Source organism: Dermochelys coriacea, chromosome 1 (assembly GCF_009764565.3).
Source record: "Dermochelys coriacea isolate rDerCor1 chromosome 1, rDerCor1.pri.v4, whole genome shotgun sequence".
NCBI classification, from domain to species: domain Eukaryota; kingdom Metazoa; phylum Chordata; order Testudines; family Dermochelyidae; genus Dermochelys; species Dermochelys coriacea.
In genome coordinates this window covers 269,802,778-269,819,853 of record NC_050068.2, presented here as the reverse complement: position 1 = coordinate 269,819,853, position 17,076 = coordinate 269,802,778, and the positions used below count along the sequence as shown (strand labels likewise).

At 40.3% G+C, this 17,076-nt stretch overlaps 1 protein-coding gene across 2 annotated transcripts in view; it reads right to left on the bottom strand.

Annotated features, from left to right (window-relative positions):
* The window catches only part of LOC119862816 (uncharacterized protein C3orf20-like), a 79,942-nt gene that overhangs the window by 38,363 nt on the left and 24,503 nt on the right, over window positions 1–17,076 (bottom strand). For both annotated transcript variants that reach the window (XM_043492133.1, XM_043492127.1), the window contains exons 12-16: window positions 7,194–7,347; window positions 5,687–5,918; window positions 3,904–4,008; window positions 2,018–2,297; window positions 73–189 (exon numbers count right to left, since the gene is read on the bottom strand). In XM_043492133.1, the coding sequence (XP_043348068.1) occupies window positions 73–189; window positions 2,018–2,297; window positions 3,904–4,008; window positions 5,687–5,918; window positions 7,194–7,347 (888 nt within the window). The remainder of the gene's footprint in view (window positions 1–72; window positions 190–2,017; window positions 2,298–3,903; window positions 4,009–5,686; window positions 5,919–7,193; window positions 7,348–17,076) is intronic.

The window sequence follows — 17,076 nt, the reverse complement described above, 5'->3', positions numbered from 1 at the left end:
CAATATAGTGGTAATATCATTAAAAGTAAAATTTGTCTGTATATGTAGATAGTGGTAACAGTTTTAACATACCAAAAACATGCCGGGAACAACATTATGCCTTTGCACCAGTAATGAACCTTTATGACCGGTAAATTCATCTGCAGAGGTGATGTCATATTTGAGGAGACGATAGGAGTCCAGGCGACCCTGAAGCAACATAGGAAGAGCAATTATAGAAATATGTAGGCTATAAATCTTATTCTACCAATCATCAGTGCATAATATTCCCTCTGCACAAATCTGATGAGCTGAACTGAACTAATTATCTTCTTCTTTGACTGAGGAAGGCAGCTGTTCTGAGCACACTTCTTTTTGGAGATAGTATTAATAATTGTTGGATTTCTCCTTCTAGGTTAATTTGCCACTTCTTCAAAGAAGCCATACTGTAAGTTTAAAATTAAATCTAGTGCTTATGAAAGGACGGATGGCAGCCAGCTATGATGCAAGCTTCTCATTTAGTTCTCAATGTGCTGGAGTCCTGACTTTCAAAATACTAGTGATCCTACTGCTAGCATGAAGGAACTAATTAGAAGGCTACAGTATAGGGTTTTATGAAGTGGACAAATATCCGAGGACTAGGATGGAAAACACAAAACCCCATTTTTACTGGAGATTCAAGTTGGATTTGAACCCAGGTCTCCAGAAGGGAATATGCATGCTTGAATACACCTGTACCCAGGAGCCTCTCCTTCCCTCTCTTTTATGTGGAACCACATGTATGGCACTCTCCCTGACATGAAATTGTTAGCAGATACTTAAGAGTGGTGCCAGTACTACTCCTGTCTGCAGACTGGAGATATTAAATTTGTATTTGATCCAGCCTCCACTTTTAAACTTCTTGGATGAAAATCCTGGGCCCACTGAAGTCAAAGGAAGTTCTCCTATTGACTTCAATGGGACCAGGATTTTACCCCTTATATTCTATTTTTTCCAAATATAGATTAATTAAAACTGATGTATATTATGGGGCCAATTGCTGAGGGGTCATAAGTTACACATCAGTAAGGACCTGTTCAGGTGCTTAAACTGGTGTTATGTACACATCAATCCAGGCAGCAACTTTGTGGGATTTTCTGAAATCCTCCCAATCTTGTTCCAGCAGCTTCAGCAATGCTAGTAATGGTGGGAAGCATTAGTGTAGCTCAGCCACTTTATTTTTATCATCATGCCATCTAAGACTAGATAACATGATGATAGAAACATCTGGATCAGATTTCTGCTAGTGCTCCGTTCCCAGCATTGCTGGGGAAAAAAATCAGGAAATCCTCCGTGCAGACAAGGCCCTAGAGACTGAGAGAAAAATTATGCAAGAAACAGCAATAAAAGTGTGTAAGTTAAAGTAGCCACCATGCACTATTCTGTCTCCAATTTTTAACTTGCATCTTGTTCCAGTCGCTTTGTACATAAGTTTCATCAACATAGAGTTGCTTATGCCCATTTTGTGACATGTACCTTACACCAGCTGTTCTCAACTATGGGTCCGGGGCCCCCTGGGGGACAGCGAGCTGGTTTCAGGGGATCTGCCAAAATAAACCGGAAAGCAGGGCCAGTGTTAAGACTCCATGGGGCTCAGGGCAGAAAGCCCAAGTCGCATGGGGCTGAAGCCAAAGCCTGAGCAACTGAGCTTGCCACCCCCTAACGCTTGCCTTGTGCTTTTAATCTACTGGATATGCAGAAAAATAGTTGTTGTGGCACAGGTGGGCTGTGGGGGTTTTTATAGCATGTTTTGGGGGGAGCTCAGAAAGAAAAAGGAAAACCCCTGCCTTATACCATAGTAAACTTGACCCCATAAATGTGAAGAGAAAGTCTTTAGATTAATTTACTACTCCGTATTCTCCTAGCCATGCAAATGTATCAAGTACACAAATGGTGAGAAAACTGTTCCGATTTTGGTGACACGATAAACAGCAAATGGATCCAAGGGTTATTTTTTAAAAAACTATTTTTAAATATGCTAAACTCCCATGAAACCCACCTGAATACATGGCATACTTCGGTTCCTGTTCTTCCTCTCGTGGAGCTGCTCTAATTTGTCTTCACTTGGATCCCCATTTGTTTTCAATGAAGAAGACACACAGACCACCATGATTTGTTCCAGGGCAGACATCTGGTTGTTAATAAGGTGATCATACTCCAGGTCTGATACATATGGAATCTGATGATTACTACATCTGCATATCTTTCCTTCCTGCCCCACCAGTATTCTCCGAAGGACAATAGGGCAAGTACTGTGGGATGTAAACAATAGCTTATCGCTGTCATGAGAAATAGAAAGCAAAGGGGGGGAAATTAGAGGGCAAGTCATGGCTTTGGTCCTAAAGTGAAAACAGAAGCAAGTTAAATAGAATGTCAAATAAACGGAATACAGAGAACAGCATCTTTTAAACCATAATCTATAAACAGCACAGCAGGGTCAAACCTACATTTTCTGAACTCTGCTTAATCAACATGCACAGCTAGTTGAAGGGCTGACGTTCCCAAAGCTGTGACCGAATCTCTGATGCTGTGGTGTTCCTGAATTCTGCAGGAGCAGAGCTGCTGAGCTTGCCAGAGGGGAAAGCTGGATGGTGCTCTCCCTAACTGGATGAGCTGGCCAAGTAGGCTTTGAAAATTGCTCAACCCTGAATGCAGACTTCAAAGTCTGCTGGTCTGACTCCCTGGTTTTCTGAAGGTCTCATGTGCCTCATGCCCTTAGACAGCCAGTTGTAGTGTATTTATGTTTTAATCATTTAGTCACAGAAGTTAAGCATGGATTGTGTGGGTATTAGTGTTACTGATCTCACAAAGGTAGTGTGAAGCTTAGATCATGTTTGAAAAGTCCTTGGATGAGATGTGTTGTAGAAGTGCAAAGCTATCATCCTATTTCTTGGGAAAATGCCAAAGAACTATCTCACTGCAGGCTTACACACAACTTCAGTAAAAAAGAGAACCTGCCATGCCTGCTTCACAACATGATTTCCTCACAGCAGGCAAATCTTTTCTAAGGTGCAGGCAACAAGAAGAATTTTGAAGCCTACGAATCTGATCCACAGCCCATTGACGTTAATGGCAAGACTCCTGTTGTTATCGGAATGTGTTGGATCAGTCCCTATATGAGTGTACCAGGAGTAAGGAATTGCAATGAAAAGAGCTATGAGTAAATGTTGGCTTGAATCCAATACTTATACCTTGTATACTGTATGGTGTAAGGAGTGGAAGGCCTGATTTTTAGGGAAATAACAGAAGGATAAGAAACAAGTGTGAAGGAGGGTCAAGAGAAGAGGGGATCTCGTATACAGGAGGAAGACAATAGACATTTGTTTTAATCTATGTATAATATAGACATAAAACAGGGTTATTATTCCATGTTGGCATTCTGGAGTCAAAAAGAAACCACTTGAGCTTTGGTGTCATGGTTCATGATATCAGACTGCTGATGGAATTACAGGCTGGTCATGTGTAAATTTGAATATGTTGTTCCTTTACTTGCTTTACCTATGGCGGGGTATCATTGAGCTTGTGTATCATATTCAGTTAAATAAAAGAAAAATACAGTGCAAATTTGCTTTAAGGAAATAGCTAATGGCACCTCTGCATCAGTAAAAATGGCAGCAAATCCTCAAAAGAGAGAAGTAGTGGAATGTGACAGTCTCATTATACATCACCTCATTGTCTGCAGATATCTCAAGTATGACAACAGTAAATTACTTTGGTTTACAGAGTTACTCTGATTCCTAATGTATTATAATGAAATCAGACGTAATGGTGTTGAATCACAGGAAAAACAAATAGTGTTTGTAAGATGTTGATCCAGCTCCAGAAATGGCTTGTCTAAAGTCACTAAGAATCAACCTTGTCCAGTGCCTGTTCAGATTTCCTTACCCAGATACGTAGGAGTTCTGTAATACAGGGGTGTATTTATTTAAACTGAACTGAGGCACATTTGGCTGATCTGGTTTGATATTGCTGTTTACTAAAGAAGAAATTCTGCAAGAGAAAATAACAATAAATAATCAGTTGTTTAAATGTCAGGAAAACAAAGCAGATAAGTGTTCTGCGGTACATATATATGGTGCATATACATGGGTGAAATCCGTTTTTCATTTAACTGATAATGATGTCACCTGTTATGTACTGGTGTGAACAAAAGAAGCAATCTAGTTGGTAGTAGGAGGGGATTCAGAACCATACACCTGCAAGAATAAGGACTATGGATTACACAGAGAACAAAAATTATCCCTTACATTTCTCTGGTTTTAGTTGCATGGCTCTAATAGGTTAATGGGAGTTGTATAATAGGCACTCTAGGCAGAGCAGAACTAAATCTCACGTTTTCTTAGGCCTCGTGCAAGGTAACATTGCCCATGTGAAGTCATTTGGGAGATTGGGGCCTTAAAAGTCAAGATTTTCAGGTCAGGGTCTGAGTTGTGTGTCTATATAACCCATAGAAACATAAGAATGGCCACACTGGGTCAGACCAATGGTCCATCTAGCCCAGTATTCTGTCTTCCAACAGCGGCCAATGCCAGAGGCTTCAGAGGGAATCAATAGAACAGGGCAATTATTGAATGATCCATCCCCTGTTGTGCACTCCCAGCTTCTGGCAGAGGCTCGGGACACCCCTTGTGTGAAGAAATACTTCCTTTTCTGGTTTCAGAGTAGCAGCCGTGTTAGTCTGTATTCGCAAAAAGAAAAGGAGTACTTGTGGCACCTTAGAGACTAACAAATTTATTAGAGCATAAGCTTTCGTGAGCTACAGCTCACTTCATCAAATTTATTAGAGCATAAGCTTTTGTGAGCTACAGCTCACTTCATCGGATGCATCCGATGAAGTGAGCTGTAGCTCACGAAAGCTTATGCTCTAATAAATTTGTTAGTCTCTAAGGTGCCACAAGTACTCCTTTTCTTTTTACTTCCTTTTCTTTGTTTTAAATCTCCTGCCTATTAATTTTATTGGGTGACTCTTGGTTCTTGTGTTGTGTGAAAGGGTAAATAACACTTTTTCTCCACACCAGTCATGATTTTATAGACCACTCATATCCCCCCGCTTAGTTGTCTTTTTTTCTAAGCTGAAAGTCCCAGTTTTTTTTAAATCTCTCCTCATATGGAAATTGTTCCTTGCCCCTAATAATTTTTGTTGCCCATCTCTGCACCTTTTCCAATCAGTATTCATGGTGTGGGTGTGCCTTGGATTTATAAAGTGTCACTATGATATTTTCTGTCTTATTCTCTATCCCTTTCCTACTGGTGCCGAACATTGTGAAGCTTTTTGACTGCCGCTGCACATTAAGCGGATGTTTTCCCAGAACTATCCACAAAGACTCCAAGATCTCTTTCTGGCACAATGGTGCCCCACTCCTGAATGAAGCTGTTGGATATTATTGTAATATAAAGGTATGATGATAATCCAGTAAAGGTAATGTTTTATATAAACTGTATTCCAGGGTCAGTTCAGGATACTTTCCCAAACCTTTCATGGTTTTCCTGTCACTAACTTATTCTTATTATTTTTACAATGCCACGGGGGGATACAGTGAAAGAATTGGTTCTATGCCACTGATAATTAAGCTTAATTAGAATAACCTAAAATTCACCATAATGCACAATTAAGTTCTCATAATAGAAACATTTCAGTGGACAGTGAGAAATGATTTTATTTTTTTACCTGGGAGAATAAGGCGACAGCTCCCCCTGCATGTTGTGAGCAGGAGCTGATTGAAAACGAGCTAGCAGAAGAGAGCTGTCTGACTTGTGGGCTCCACTGTCCTCTCTGTTCTTCTCTTGTGCTCTCTGTACAATTGAGGTAACCAGGGAAGCAGCTGCAGACTGCACTGTGCGTTTTCTTAAAGCTCTCTGAGGAAGGCCAGGCATTTTGTGAATGTGTGGCGAGTCAATTTCTGAAATACACCATCACACCCTAGATGTCAGTCTTAGGAGATTAAAAAAAAAAAACAAACCAACAAAAAAACTAAGCCCTTCTTCTGCAATTGGCTGTGGTCATGTGCCTGTAAGTGGAACTCTTCTACTGTGTATTCAGGAGCACAAGACCAACTATGAAATTAAGTCTAAATTCTTCCCTCAAGTAGCAGATCTTGGTTCTAATATTTTTCACATGCTCCTGGACCTGGCAGCTTTGAGAGAGATTTTGCTCTTAGTGTGTAGGACTGGTTATTGTACCAGATGTAACTTTGGTTGGGGGTAAAAACCACAACCAAACCTATGTTTTTGCTCTACTGGTAGCTACTTTTATGCATGGGAACTGATACAAATCATCAGGATTAACAATATTGACAAGATATAAAAGAAATGAAATAATATCTAAGGAAGATGATATTGAAGTTCATGTTCCTTACAAGAGGGCTCAAATATTATGGAATGTTTCTCTTTGGAGGTAATCAAATACAGAGACTACAAAATACAGGCATTGCCAGATTATACTGAACCAGAAGACCATGGTGTCATGGATTTAGTTTAAGATATCTCTTATGCAGCCAGTGTTCAGTGGGTGAAATTCATGCCCGTGCAAAGGACCAGCATGAGGTCTATACATCACTTTAGTTCCTCTTAAATGACCAAATATGGCTTAAGTGGTGCATAATTCATACTTTGGCCCAATGCCTAGACATGAATTTCATGCAGAGACAGGAATTCCAATATAAATTAATGTATTATTATAATGTACTGCTGAAGTGTAGTAGCAAATGTGTTCGAAATATCTAGCTCCAAAGAAACCCATTAATATAGTCTTTGTTTTTTAAAAAAAATTTCTTTCCCTAACCCCAAACACTAACAAAAGTTACAGTGCCACTGACCCAGAGAAATGTGGAAGTGACACTGTCATTAGTGCCTTCCTCATTAAAGGCCAGAACCCACCTCTCTTGCTAATCTTGAGTGATACCCTACTTCACAGTCACCTCGGCTTCACCGGACCCTTTCATGTGATTAACTGTTCACCAATGTGATTAAGACGGTCACAATCTGCCCTTCTATCTGTTTCAATACACAATATTTTAAAGCCGGAAAGCCACTCTATAAAATTAAGTCTGAAACTGCAGATCAAGAAGAGAAAGGACAGGCCTTGAGCTATTTTGTCCATTGTGGTACCTGCTGAAGTAAAAGCAAACTGAAAACTATTAAAATCATCACTAAAATTTTTTTCTACAGTGACTGACCAAAAGCCATTCGATAATGTTCCAGCCAGTCATCCAAAATAGTCTTGATCTTCCGCTGTAGTTTTCTTAATTCTCTGGCTGCACTGAAGTCATTTATATGGCTTATGTTCTCCTCTGGAATTTCAAGTGTCTTCACCAACTCTGATAACTTTGGCTTTTTTTGAAAAATAGAAAAAACACAGTTAAAATTATATTTGATGTTTAATGCTGCCCAAACAGCCTTGAAATAATGTTATAATTAGGGCTATCAAGCAATTAAAAAAATTAATCGTGATTAATTGCTTGCGCGATTAAAAAGTTAATCACAATTAATCGCACTGTTAAACAAAAATAGAATACCATTTTTTAAAATTTTTTGATGTTTTCTAAATTTTCAAATATATTGATTTCAATTACAACACAGAATACAGAGTGTACAGTGCTCACTTTATATTTATTTTTGATTACAAATATTTGTACTGTGAAAAACAAAAGAAATAGTATATTTCAATTCACCTAACACAAGTACTGTCATGCAATCTCTTTATCATGAAAGTTGAACTTACAAATGTAGAATTATGTACAAAAAATAACTACATTCAAAAATAAAATAATGGAAAACTTTAGAGCCTACAAGTCCATTCAGTCCTACTTCAGCCAATCACTCAGACAAACAAGTTTGGTTACAATTTGCAGGAAATAATGCTGCCCGCTTCTTATTTACAATGTCACGTGAAAGTGAGAACAGAAGTTTGCATAGCATCGCAAGATATTTACATGCCAGATGCAATAGAGATTCATATGTCCCTTCATGCTTCAACCACCATTCCAGAGAACATGCTGATGACCTGCTCAATAACAATCCAAAGCAGAGCAGACCGACGCATGTTCACTTTCATCATCTGAGTCAGATGCCACCAGCAGAACGTTGACTTTCTCTTTCGGTGGTTCGGGTTCTGTAGTTTCCGCATTGGCATGATGCTCTTTTAAGACTTCTGAAAGCATGCTCCACACCTTGTCCCTCTCAGATGTGGGAAGGCACTTCAGATTCTTAAAGCTTGGGTCTAGTGCTGTAGCTATTTTTAGAAATCTCATAGTGGTACCTTTTTTGCGTTTTGTCAAATCTGCAGCAAAAGCGTTCTTAAAATGAACAACATGTGCTGGGTCATCATCCGAGACTGCTGTAACTAGAAATATATGGCAGAACATCGGTAAAACATAACAAGAGAGATACAATTCTCCCCCCAAGGAGTTCAGTCACAAATTTAATTAACACATTTTTTTAATGAGCATCATCAGCATGGAAGCATGTCCTCTGGAATAGTGGCTGAAGCAGGAAGGAGCATATGAATGTTTAGCATATCTGGCACATATATACCTTGCAACGCCAGCTAGAAAAGTGCCATGCGAATGCCTGTTCTCACTTTCTCACATTATAAATAAGAAGCAGGCAGCAGTATTTCCCATAAATGTAAACAAACTTATTTGTCTTAGCCATTGGCTGAACAAGAAGTAGGACTGAGTGGACTTGTTCTAAAGTTTTACATTGTTTTGTTTTTGAATGTAACAAAAAAAAAATCTACATTTGTAAATTGCACTTTCATAATAAAGAGATTGCAGTATGAGGTGAATTGAAAAATAGTATTTTTGTGTATCATTTTTATAGTGCAAATATTTGTAATAAAAAAGAATATAAAGTAAGCATTGTACACAGTGATTAATTGTGATTATTTTTTTTAATCACAGTTAATTTTTTTAGTTAATTGCGTGAGTTAACTGTGATTAATCAACAGCCCTAATTATAATATATACGAGACCTTTAATTTAAAAGCATATTTTGAATATAAGTTATCAGTAGAGTGAGGAGATAGAGAAGATTTTTTCAAAGCTCCCATGAGTGGAAGTTTTTTTTTGTTTGTTTGTTTGTTTTTCCAGTCTGTGATTTATTTTGTACATCTGTTTTATGAATTCAGCCCATCAGAATGAGACCACCTGTAAAAGTGACCCAGAAGCAAGTTCACACATTTGTGCAGCCAGCATGTTAAATTAAATTTGATGGTTCATAACTCTTCAGTAGAAGATAAAGTAACATCACAGCCTCTCCTGAAGTCCACAATGAGCTTTTCAAATTCACATCAGACTAGGGTCTCCGAGAGGAAGAATGGATCCAATACACCATGAGTGGAAGTTAGCAGGCACTAGTAAATGCCAACATCTTCTAGTCTGATCCATTATACTGTGTGATCTAGTTTGGCATCATAACACATACTCTTAGTCCTCTGTTGTACGATGAGAGAAGAAGGGTGTGGATACTGTAAATTATATTGGAGTCTGCCACAGCTTGTTTGTCTGGCTAGGCTGCTGCCAGTCCCATTGCTTCCTCACTCCATTGTTCAAAGACCTCCCTTTTGGTTTTACAAGTATTGTGTAAAGTGCAGGAGGAGGACATTATAATGGCTTGATTAGTCATTGAATTAACATTGTAAGTCAGCAGCTATTTGCATTTGGCTCTCAGCCTCCCAAAAGCATGCTTTGCCTCTATTTTATACCTGCTGTACCTTCTGACATCTCTCTGGGTATTTTTAAGCTGAGAGTGGTTTTGTGAGGCATAACAAGTGTGAGGAGGCAGGACTGCCCAGAATCACAACGTGGATGGAGACATCATTAACGTCAATATTGTTAGGTGGAACTAGGATTCCCTTCTGCCCACTCTGAGAAGGTCCAGAGTTTTTGAAATTCTGACACCATGCACTTTCCTTCCTACGATGGGCCACCAAGACCTGCCTTACCATCCTTTTTGTTCATGTATTCCTGAATTTGTTGGGAGGGGCAAATGAGTCCAAGCATTAGCTTCAATAGAATAAAGCAAAAAGAAAAGGAGTACTTGTGGCACCTTAGAGACTTACAAATTTATTTGAGCATAAGCTTTCGTGAGCTACAGCTCACTTCATCGGATGCATTTGAATAAAGCAGTCATTACTGCTGGCACTTGACATTGAAAACACACAGACCCACTTGGCTGGGGCTACATCTGACCCAAAAGCAGCACTTCAACTGATTAACATCAACTTCAAGTGCCAGAATAGGTTACTTTAAAAGGGGTGGGGAGAAGAGTGACTCTTGCAGCAAAACTTTACCTATTGCTGTTCTCAGTTTCTGAATCACTGCAGGAGGAACACTCTCCAGTGCCTTGATGCAGCTGCCTCAGCAGTCTTGTAACAGATTTTCAGAAAGCTTCAGCACAAATTGCTGTTGCTTGAGCAAAAAGAAAAGGAGTACTTGTGGCACCTTAGAGACGAACAAATTTATTTGAGCATAAGCTTTCGTGAGCTACAGCTCACTTCATCGGATGCATTCAGTGGAAAATACAGTGGGGAGATTTATATACATAGAGAACATGAAACAATAGGTGTTACCATACACACTGTAACGAGAGTGATCACTTAAGGGGAGCTATTACCAGCAGGAGAGCGGGGGGAGGGGGAACCTTTTGTAGTGATAATCAAGATGGGCCATTTCCAGCAGTTGACAAGAATGTCTGAGGAACAGTGGGAGGTGGGGAGAGGGGAATAAACATGGGGAAATAGTTTTACTTTGTGTAATGACCCATCCACTCCCAGTCTCAATTCAAGCCTAAGTTAATTGTATCCAGTTTGCAAGTTAATTCCAATTCAGCAGTCTCTCACTGGAGTCTGTTTTTGAAGTTTTTTTGTTGAAGAATTGCAACTTTTAGGTCTGTAATCAAGTGACCCAAAAAGATTGAAGTGTTCTCCAACTGGTTTTTGAATGTTATAATTCTTGACGTCTGATTTGTGTCCATTTATTCTTTTACGTAGAGACTGTCCAGTTTGACCAATGTACATGGCAGAGGGGCATTGCTGGCACATATCACATTGGTAGATGTGCAGGTGAATGAACCTCTGATAGTGTGGCTGATGTGATTAGGTCCTATGATGGTGTCCCCTGAATAGATATGTGGACACAGTTGGCAACGGGCTTTGTTGCAAGAGTAGGTTCCTGGGTTAGTGGTTCTCTTGTGTGGTTGCTGGTGAGTATTTGCTTCAGGTTGGGGGGCTGTCTGTAAGCAAGGACTGGCCTGTCTCCCAAGATCTGTGAGAGTGATGGGTCGTCCTTCAGGATAGGTTGTAGATCCTTGATGATGCGTTGGAGGGGTTTTAGTTGGGGGCTGAAGGTGATGGCTAGTGGCGTTCTGTTATTTTCTTTGTTGGGTCTGTCCTGTAGTAGGTGACTTGTGGGTACTCTTCTGGCTCTGTCAATCTGTTTCTTCACTTCAGCAGGTGGGTACTGTAGTTGTAAGAATGCTTGATAGAGATCTTGTAGGTGTTTGTCTCTGTCTGAGGGGTTGGAGCAAATGTGGTTGTATCGTAGAGCTTGGCTGTAGACAATAGATCATGTGGTGTGGTCTGGATGAAAGCTGGAGGAATTCCATGATTTCAACAATATCCATCCCACCATTAACCTCAGCCTGGACCAGTCCACACAAGAGATCCACTTTCTGGACACTATGGTGCTAATAAGCAATGGTCACATAAACACCATCCTAAACCGGAAAATTACTGACCGCTATTCCTACCTACATGTCTCCAGCCCAACAAAGAAAATAACAGAACGCCACTAGCTATCACCTTCAGCCCCCAACTAAAACTTCTCCAAAACATCATCAAGGATCTACAACCTATCCTGAAGGACGACTCATCACTCTCACAGATCTTGGGAGACCGGCTAGTCCTTGCTTACAGACAACCCCCAACTTGAAGCAAATACTCACCACTAACCACACACCGCACAACAGAACCACTAACCCAGGAACCTATCCTTGCAACAAAGCCCGTTGCCAACTCTGTCCACATATCTATTCAGGGGACACCATCATAGGGCCTAATCATATCAGCCACATTATCAGAGGCTTATTCGCCTGCACATCTACCAATGTGATATATGCCATCATGTGCCAGCAATGCTCCTCTGCCTTGTACATTGGTCAAACTGGACAGTCTCTACGTAAAAGAATAAATGGACACAAATCAGACGTCAAGAATTATAACATTCAAAAACCAGTCGGAGAACACTTCAATCTCTTTTGTCACTCGATTACAGACCTAAAAGTTGCAATTCTTCAACAAAAAAAACTTCAAAAACAGACTCCAACGAGAGACTGCTGAATTGGAATTAATTTGCAAACTGGATACAATTAATTTAGGCTTGAATAGAGACTGGGAGTGGATGGGTCATTACACAAAGTAAAACTATTTCCCCATGTTTATTCTCCCCCCCCCCCCCACCTCCCACTGTTCCTCAGACATTCTTGTCAACTGCTGGAAATGGCCCACCTTGATTATCACTACAAAAGGTCCCCCCGCCCCGCTCTCCTGCTGGTAATAGCTCACCTTAAGTGATCACTCTCGTTACAGTGTGTATGGTAACACCCATTGTTTCATGTTCTCTGTGTATAGAAATCTCCCCACAGTATTTTCCACTTTATGCATCCGATGAAGTGAGCTGTAGCTTACGAAAGCTTATGCTCTAATAAATTTGTTAGTCTCTAAGGTGCCACAAGTACTCCTTTTCTTTTTGCGAATACAGACTAACACGGCTGCTTCTCTGAAACCTGTTGCTTGAGTGTTAGCAGACACTTTCAGGCAACATACCGTTTCCTGGGGGGAACTGCTTGGAAGTGACTCTTCCTTGGGAACTTTCTGAAAAGCCATGAGGCTGAAAATTCCATGATGTAAGCAGCCACAATAAAGCTGGAGTTTAATTAACCCTGTTTCAGAGTAAAATTTTATATGGTAGGTGATTCAAACATAATGAAGCATAAAACATAGTGGCAGAGCTAATCAAGTCCTACACCGCGGGAGAGACTGTTCAGACTTGCTTTGCAGAGAGCAGAATACTGCTGTGAATACACCGTTTGTTTTACAAGGCAAGGCTGATAACAGAAAATGGAAGCACTGAAGCCTCTAGAGATATTAAACCCGCAAATCAGTGGCACCAGAACAGGGGAGGCCAGCGGGCCATGGCCCCCCCTTAGACTGTCCAGTTTTCACCAGGGCGGACCCCCCTAGGAAGAATGAAGTGGTGGGAGGATATAATTTCTTTACCTGGGATCAAGCAGCTGCAGGTGCCAGATAGATGAGTACAGCACTGATTTAGAAGTTGTAGCATTCAGTTGCAATATTAGAAATATTAAAGATTCATTGATAAGAGACCGGATAGCATATGGGATATGAGACTCACAAGTACCGGTTGCTATGGGAAAGCTGTCTTAATTTTGGGGGAAAGCTAGGAGATATGCAGGGCTGCAGAGCTATCCAAAGAGCGGATTAGAACCCTGGAAGAGCAGTCAGCAGAAACTGTCTATGCAATACATAAGAAAGAAATCAAAAACCAATACAACATTAGTAGATGATTAGGTTACAGACGCATGCAAATACTGTGGTAGAGAAAACACAAGACAGAAAGAAAAGTGTCTAGATTATGGGGAAAATACCATAGCTGTGACCAATGTAATCATTTTGCAGCCAAGTGTTTGTCCCGAGGGAAGAAAAACAAATTAAAGTACACACAGTAACCGAAGAGTGCAACAGTGAGTATGAGGTCATTATGTGGGTGACCAAACAGATGGTAAACACAGAGCAAGAAGACCCTAGTAAGCACCAGAAATCGTTGTATGCAGCCAAGTTACCTGGGAAGAAAGTGATAAGATTTCAATTACATTGTGGTGCAAATTGTAACATTATCCTGATCCGTCTGATAAACTCAGACATATGGTTGGAAGAGACTGTTAACAGATGGTTAATGTACAACCATACCACATTAAAGCCTATGAGGAAATGTAAAAAATTCTAAAACGCAAGGAACAAAAAGGAAGTCTGGATTTTGTGGTCATAGATGATAAGACAACAGTACCATTTCTGGGCAACAAGGCTGCCTAAGCCATGAACCTGATAAAAATACAGTTCAAAACATAATGGAAGTGGACAGCAGGGTGTCTGAAGATACCTTGGATGGTATTATCTGGGACTAGGAGATGATACAGAGGGACTATAGGGACGTGTTTCAAGGAGACAGACCACTACATGGTGTTTATAAAATAGAGATTGACACCAGTGAGAAGCCAGTTAAATTGCCAAAAAAAGTACCCATTGCAAAACCTACAGCCACTGAAAGATGAACTGCAGAGCCTACAAAATTGTAGAATTACACAGCCTGTTGAGAAGAGCATAGACTGGATAAGCAGTTTTGTGGCGGTAATGAAGCCATCTGGAAAACTGAGACGATGCCTAGACCTAAAGCCTTTAAACAAAGCTTTGAAACAGAACTATTTCCATCTGCCTATAATTGAGGACATATTAATAGATCTGTCTAAAATGAGACTTTTTATAGTATGCAATGTAGAAAATGAATTCTGGCATGTGCTGATTGAGGGTGAAGATCCAGCACAAGCACAACAAGATTACGATTGCAAATTACTACATTTTTTTACAGAGATTCAGAAAAAAGAATATTAAATTGAACTCAGACAAACTCAGGTTGAGAGTAACTGAGATGGCCTACACTGGACATTTGTTGACCTCCAAAGGCCTGAAAGTAGCCCCAGGGAAAGTGAGGGCAATTAGAGAAATGCCAAGACCCAGCAATATTAAAGGAGTCCAAAGATTCCTGGGAATGGTCAATTATTTAGCCAAGTTTTGCAGCGATCTATCTGAGAGCTGTAAGATCCTGAAAGAGCTGACACATTGAGCCACCATATGGGAGTGGACAGACCAACACAAGCAAGTATTCCAGAAAACAAAAGAGATGATTGAGAAGGCTCTCATTTTGAAACATTACATCGCAGAGAAACCCTGATGCTGCAGTGTGACACATCCGAGTCGTGTCTAGGGGCTACCATGCTGCAAGAAGGACAACCTGTTGCGTTTCTAAGCAGAGCATTGTCTGTGACAGAGAAAACCTATGCTCAAATTGAAAAAGAGGTTGTTAGCAATACTCTTTGGAATGCAAAAATGTCACCAATACATTTACAGTTGCACCATGGATGTACAATCTGCCATAACCCTCATGAAAGCCATTACTCAGTGCACCAAAACACACACAGTGGATGATGATGCAACTGTAGAGTTACAATGTACAGATCAAGTATTGCCCAGGCAGTAACTTGATGTTGGCAGACACCTTGAGCCATTTATACTTGCCAGAACCCAGCCAGGAGAGATCCGTAGAGGCCGAGGTGGAGACAGTTAATATGGTACAGTACTTACTTATCTTGGAAGAAAGGTTGAAAGAGGTACAGAGCAAGACAGAATGCTGCAGAAATTGAAACTCATGATCCTACAAGGATGGCCAGTGACAAAAGATCAAGCACCTAAAGAGAGAACACCATTCTTTCAGATAAGAGATAAGTTATGTATATAGAACGACATTATATTTAAGGGAGAAAGAGCAGTTATTCTAGCAGCTATTAGCAATGAGAATATGCATAAAGTTTATTCATCACATCTGGGAATTGAAGGTTGCTTAAGGTGAGCCAGAAGGACTATGTACTGACCGGGAATGAATGAACAGTTATGGGTGTTCATAGAAAAGTGTGATGTATGCAGATCCTAGGAAGGCAACCGAAAGAGACCCTATGGCAACACAAAGTTCCAAGAAAAACCATGGGCAAAAGTGGGAGTAGATTTGTTTACCTTTGGAGACAAAGGATACATGATCATTGTAGAGTATGTTTCCAATTTCTGGGAGATAGACTATAGACTACAGGATCCATAACAGTCATGCAGAAGATAAAAGTACACTTTGCACAGTATGGGATACCTGATATTTTCTGTTCTGATAATGGACCTCAGTTTGTTTCAGGAGAGTTCCGGAAGTTCAGAAAGGACTGGGATTTTGGTCACATAACATCTTTACTGGGGTATCATCAAAGCAATGGCAAAGTGGAATCAGTAATAAAAACTGATTAGAAACTGTTGAAAAAAGCAAAAACAACAGAGGCTGACCCATACTTAGCACTAATAGATCACAGAAATATTCCCTTGCAAGGCCTAAATTCTAGTCCCACACAAAGATTGATGAGCCAGAGACCTAAAACACTCTTGCCAACAAGCAGAAGGTTGTTAGACACTTGGTACTCAGGTGTTTCACTTGGCGAATATGGAGAAACCAACAAAAAAGGCAAGTGTTTTACTACAACACATCTGCAAGAGATCTGACAGATCTGGAACTAGGCAACAAAGTATATAAACAACCATTAACAAAACAGGATAAAGTTTTGCCACAAAGCTACCATAGTGCAACCAGGAAACCAAAGATCATATCAAGTGCAAATAGACAATGGACAGATAGTGAGGCAAAACCATAGGCACCTCAGAAAAATAAAAGAAATCTCTAAAGACAATATGGACAACAAATGTCTTCGGGTTCTACAGCAGGAAAATCCTGAGCCAGAGCTGTTAGAAGCAGACAACATCAGGGGCATGCCAGAGGAAAGACAGAAGGAAGAGGGTGTTTTGACAGACTCGAGCAACACCATGCCTAGAAACTGTTGTTGACCAGATGGGAGTAAGACATCACCAAGGAGGCACCAGTGAACCATACCATACTAGAGGAGGATGGACTGTTATAAAACCTGCTCATCTGAGGGATTTTGTGACGAACTTCCAAGTTGTACTGCTGTGTAGCTAGACAGACTGATAAAGTGATGAATGAAGTAACTGCAAGAATGATCAGCATCTGAAAGGAATATGTTAGATTACATTATCCGTTATTGCTGGTGTGTTTAACAGCTTTCTTTAAAAGAGAAGGGATGTAACAATATGCAAGTGCCAGCAGACCGCATACTGTTTTCTGCGGGGGAACTATTTGGAAATGACACCTCCTGGGG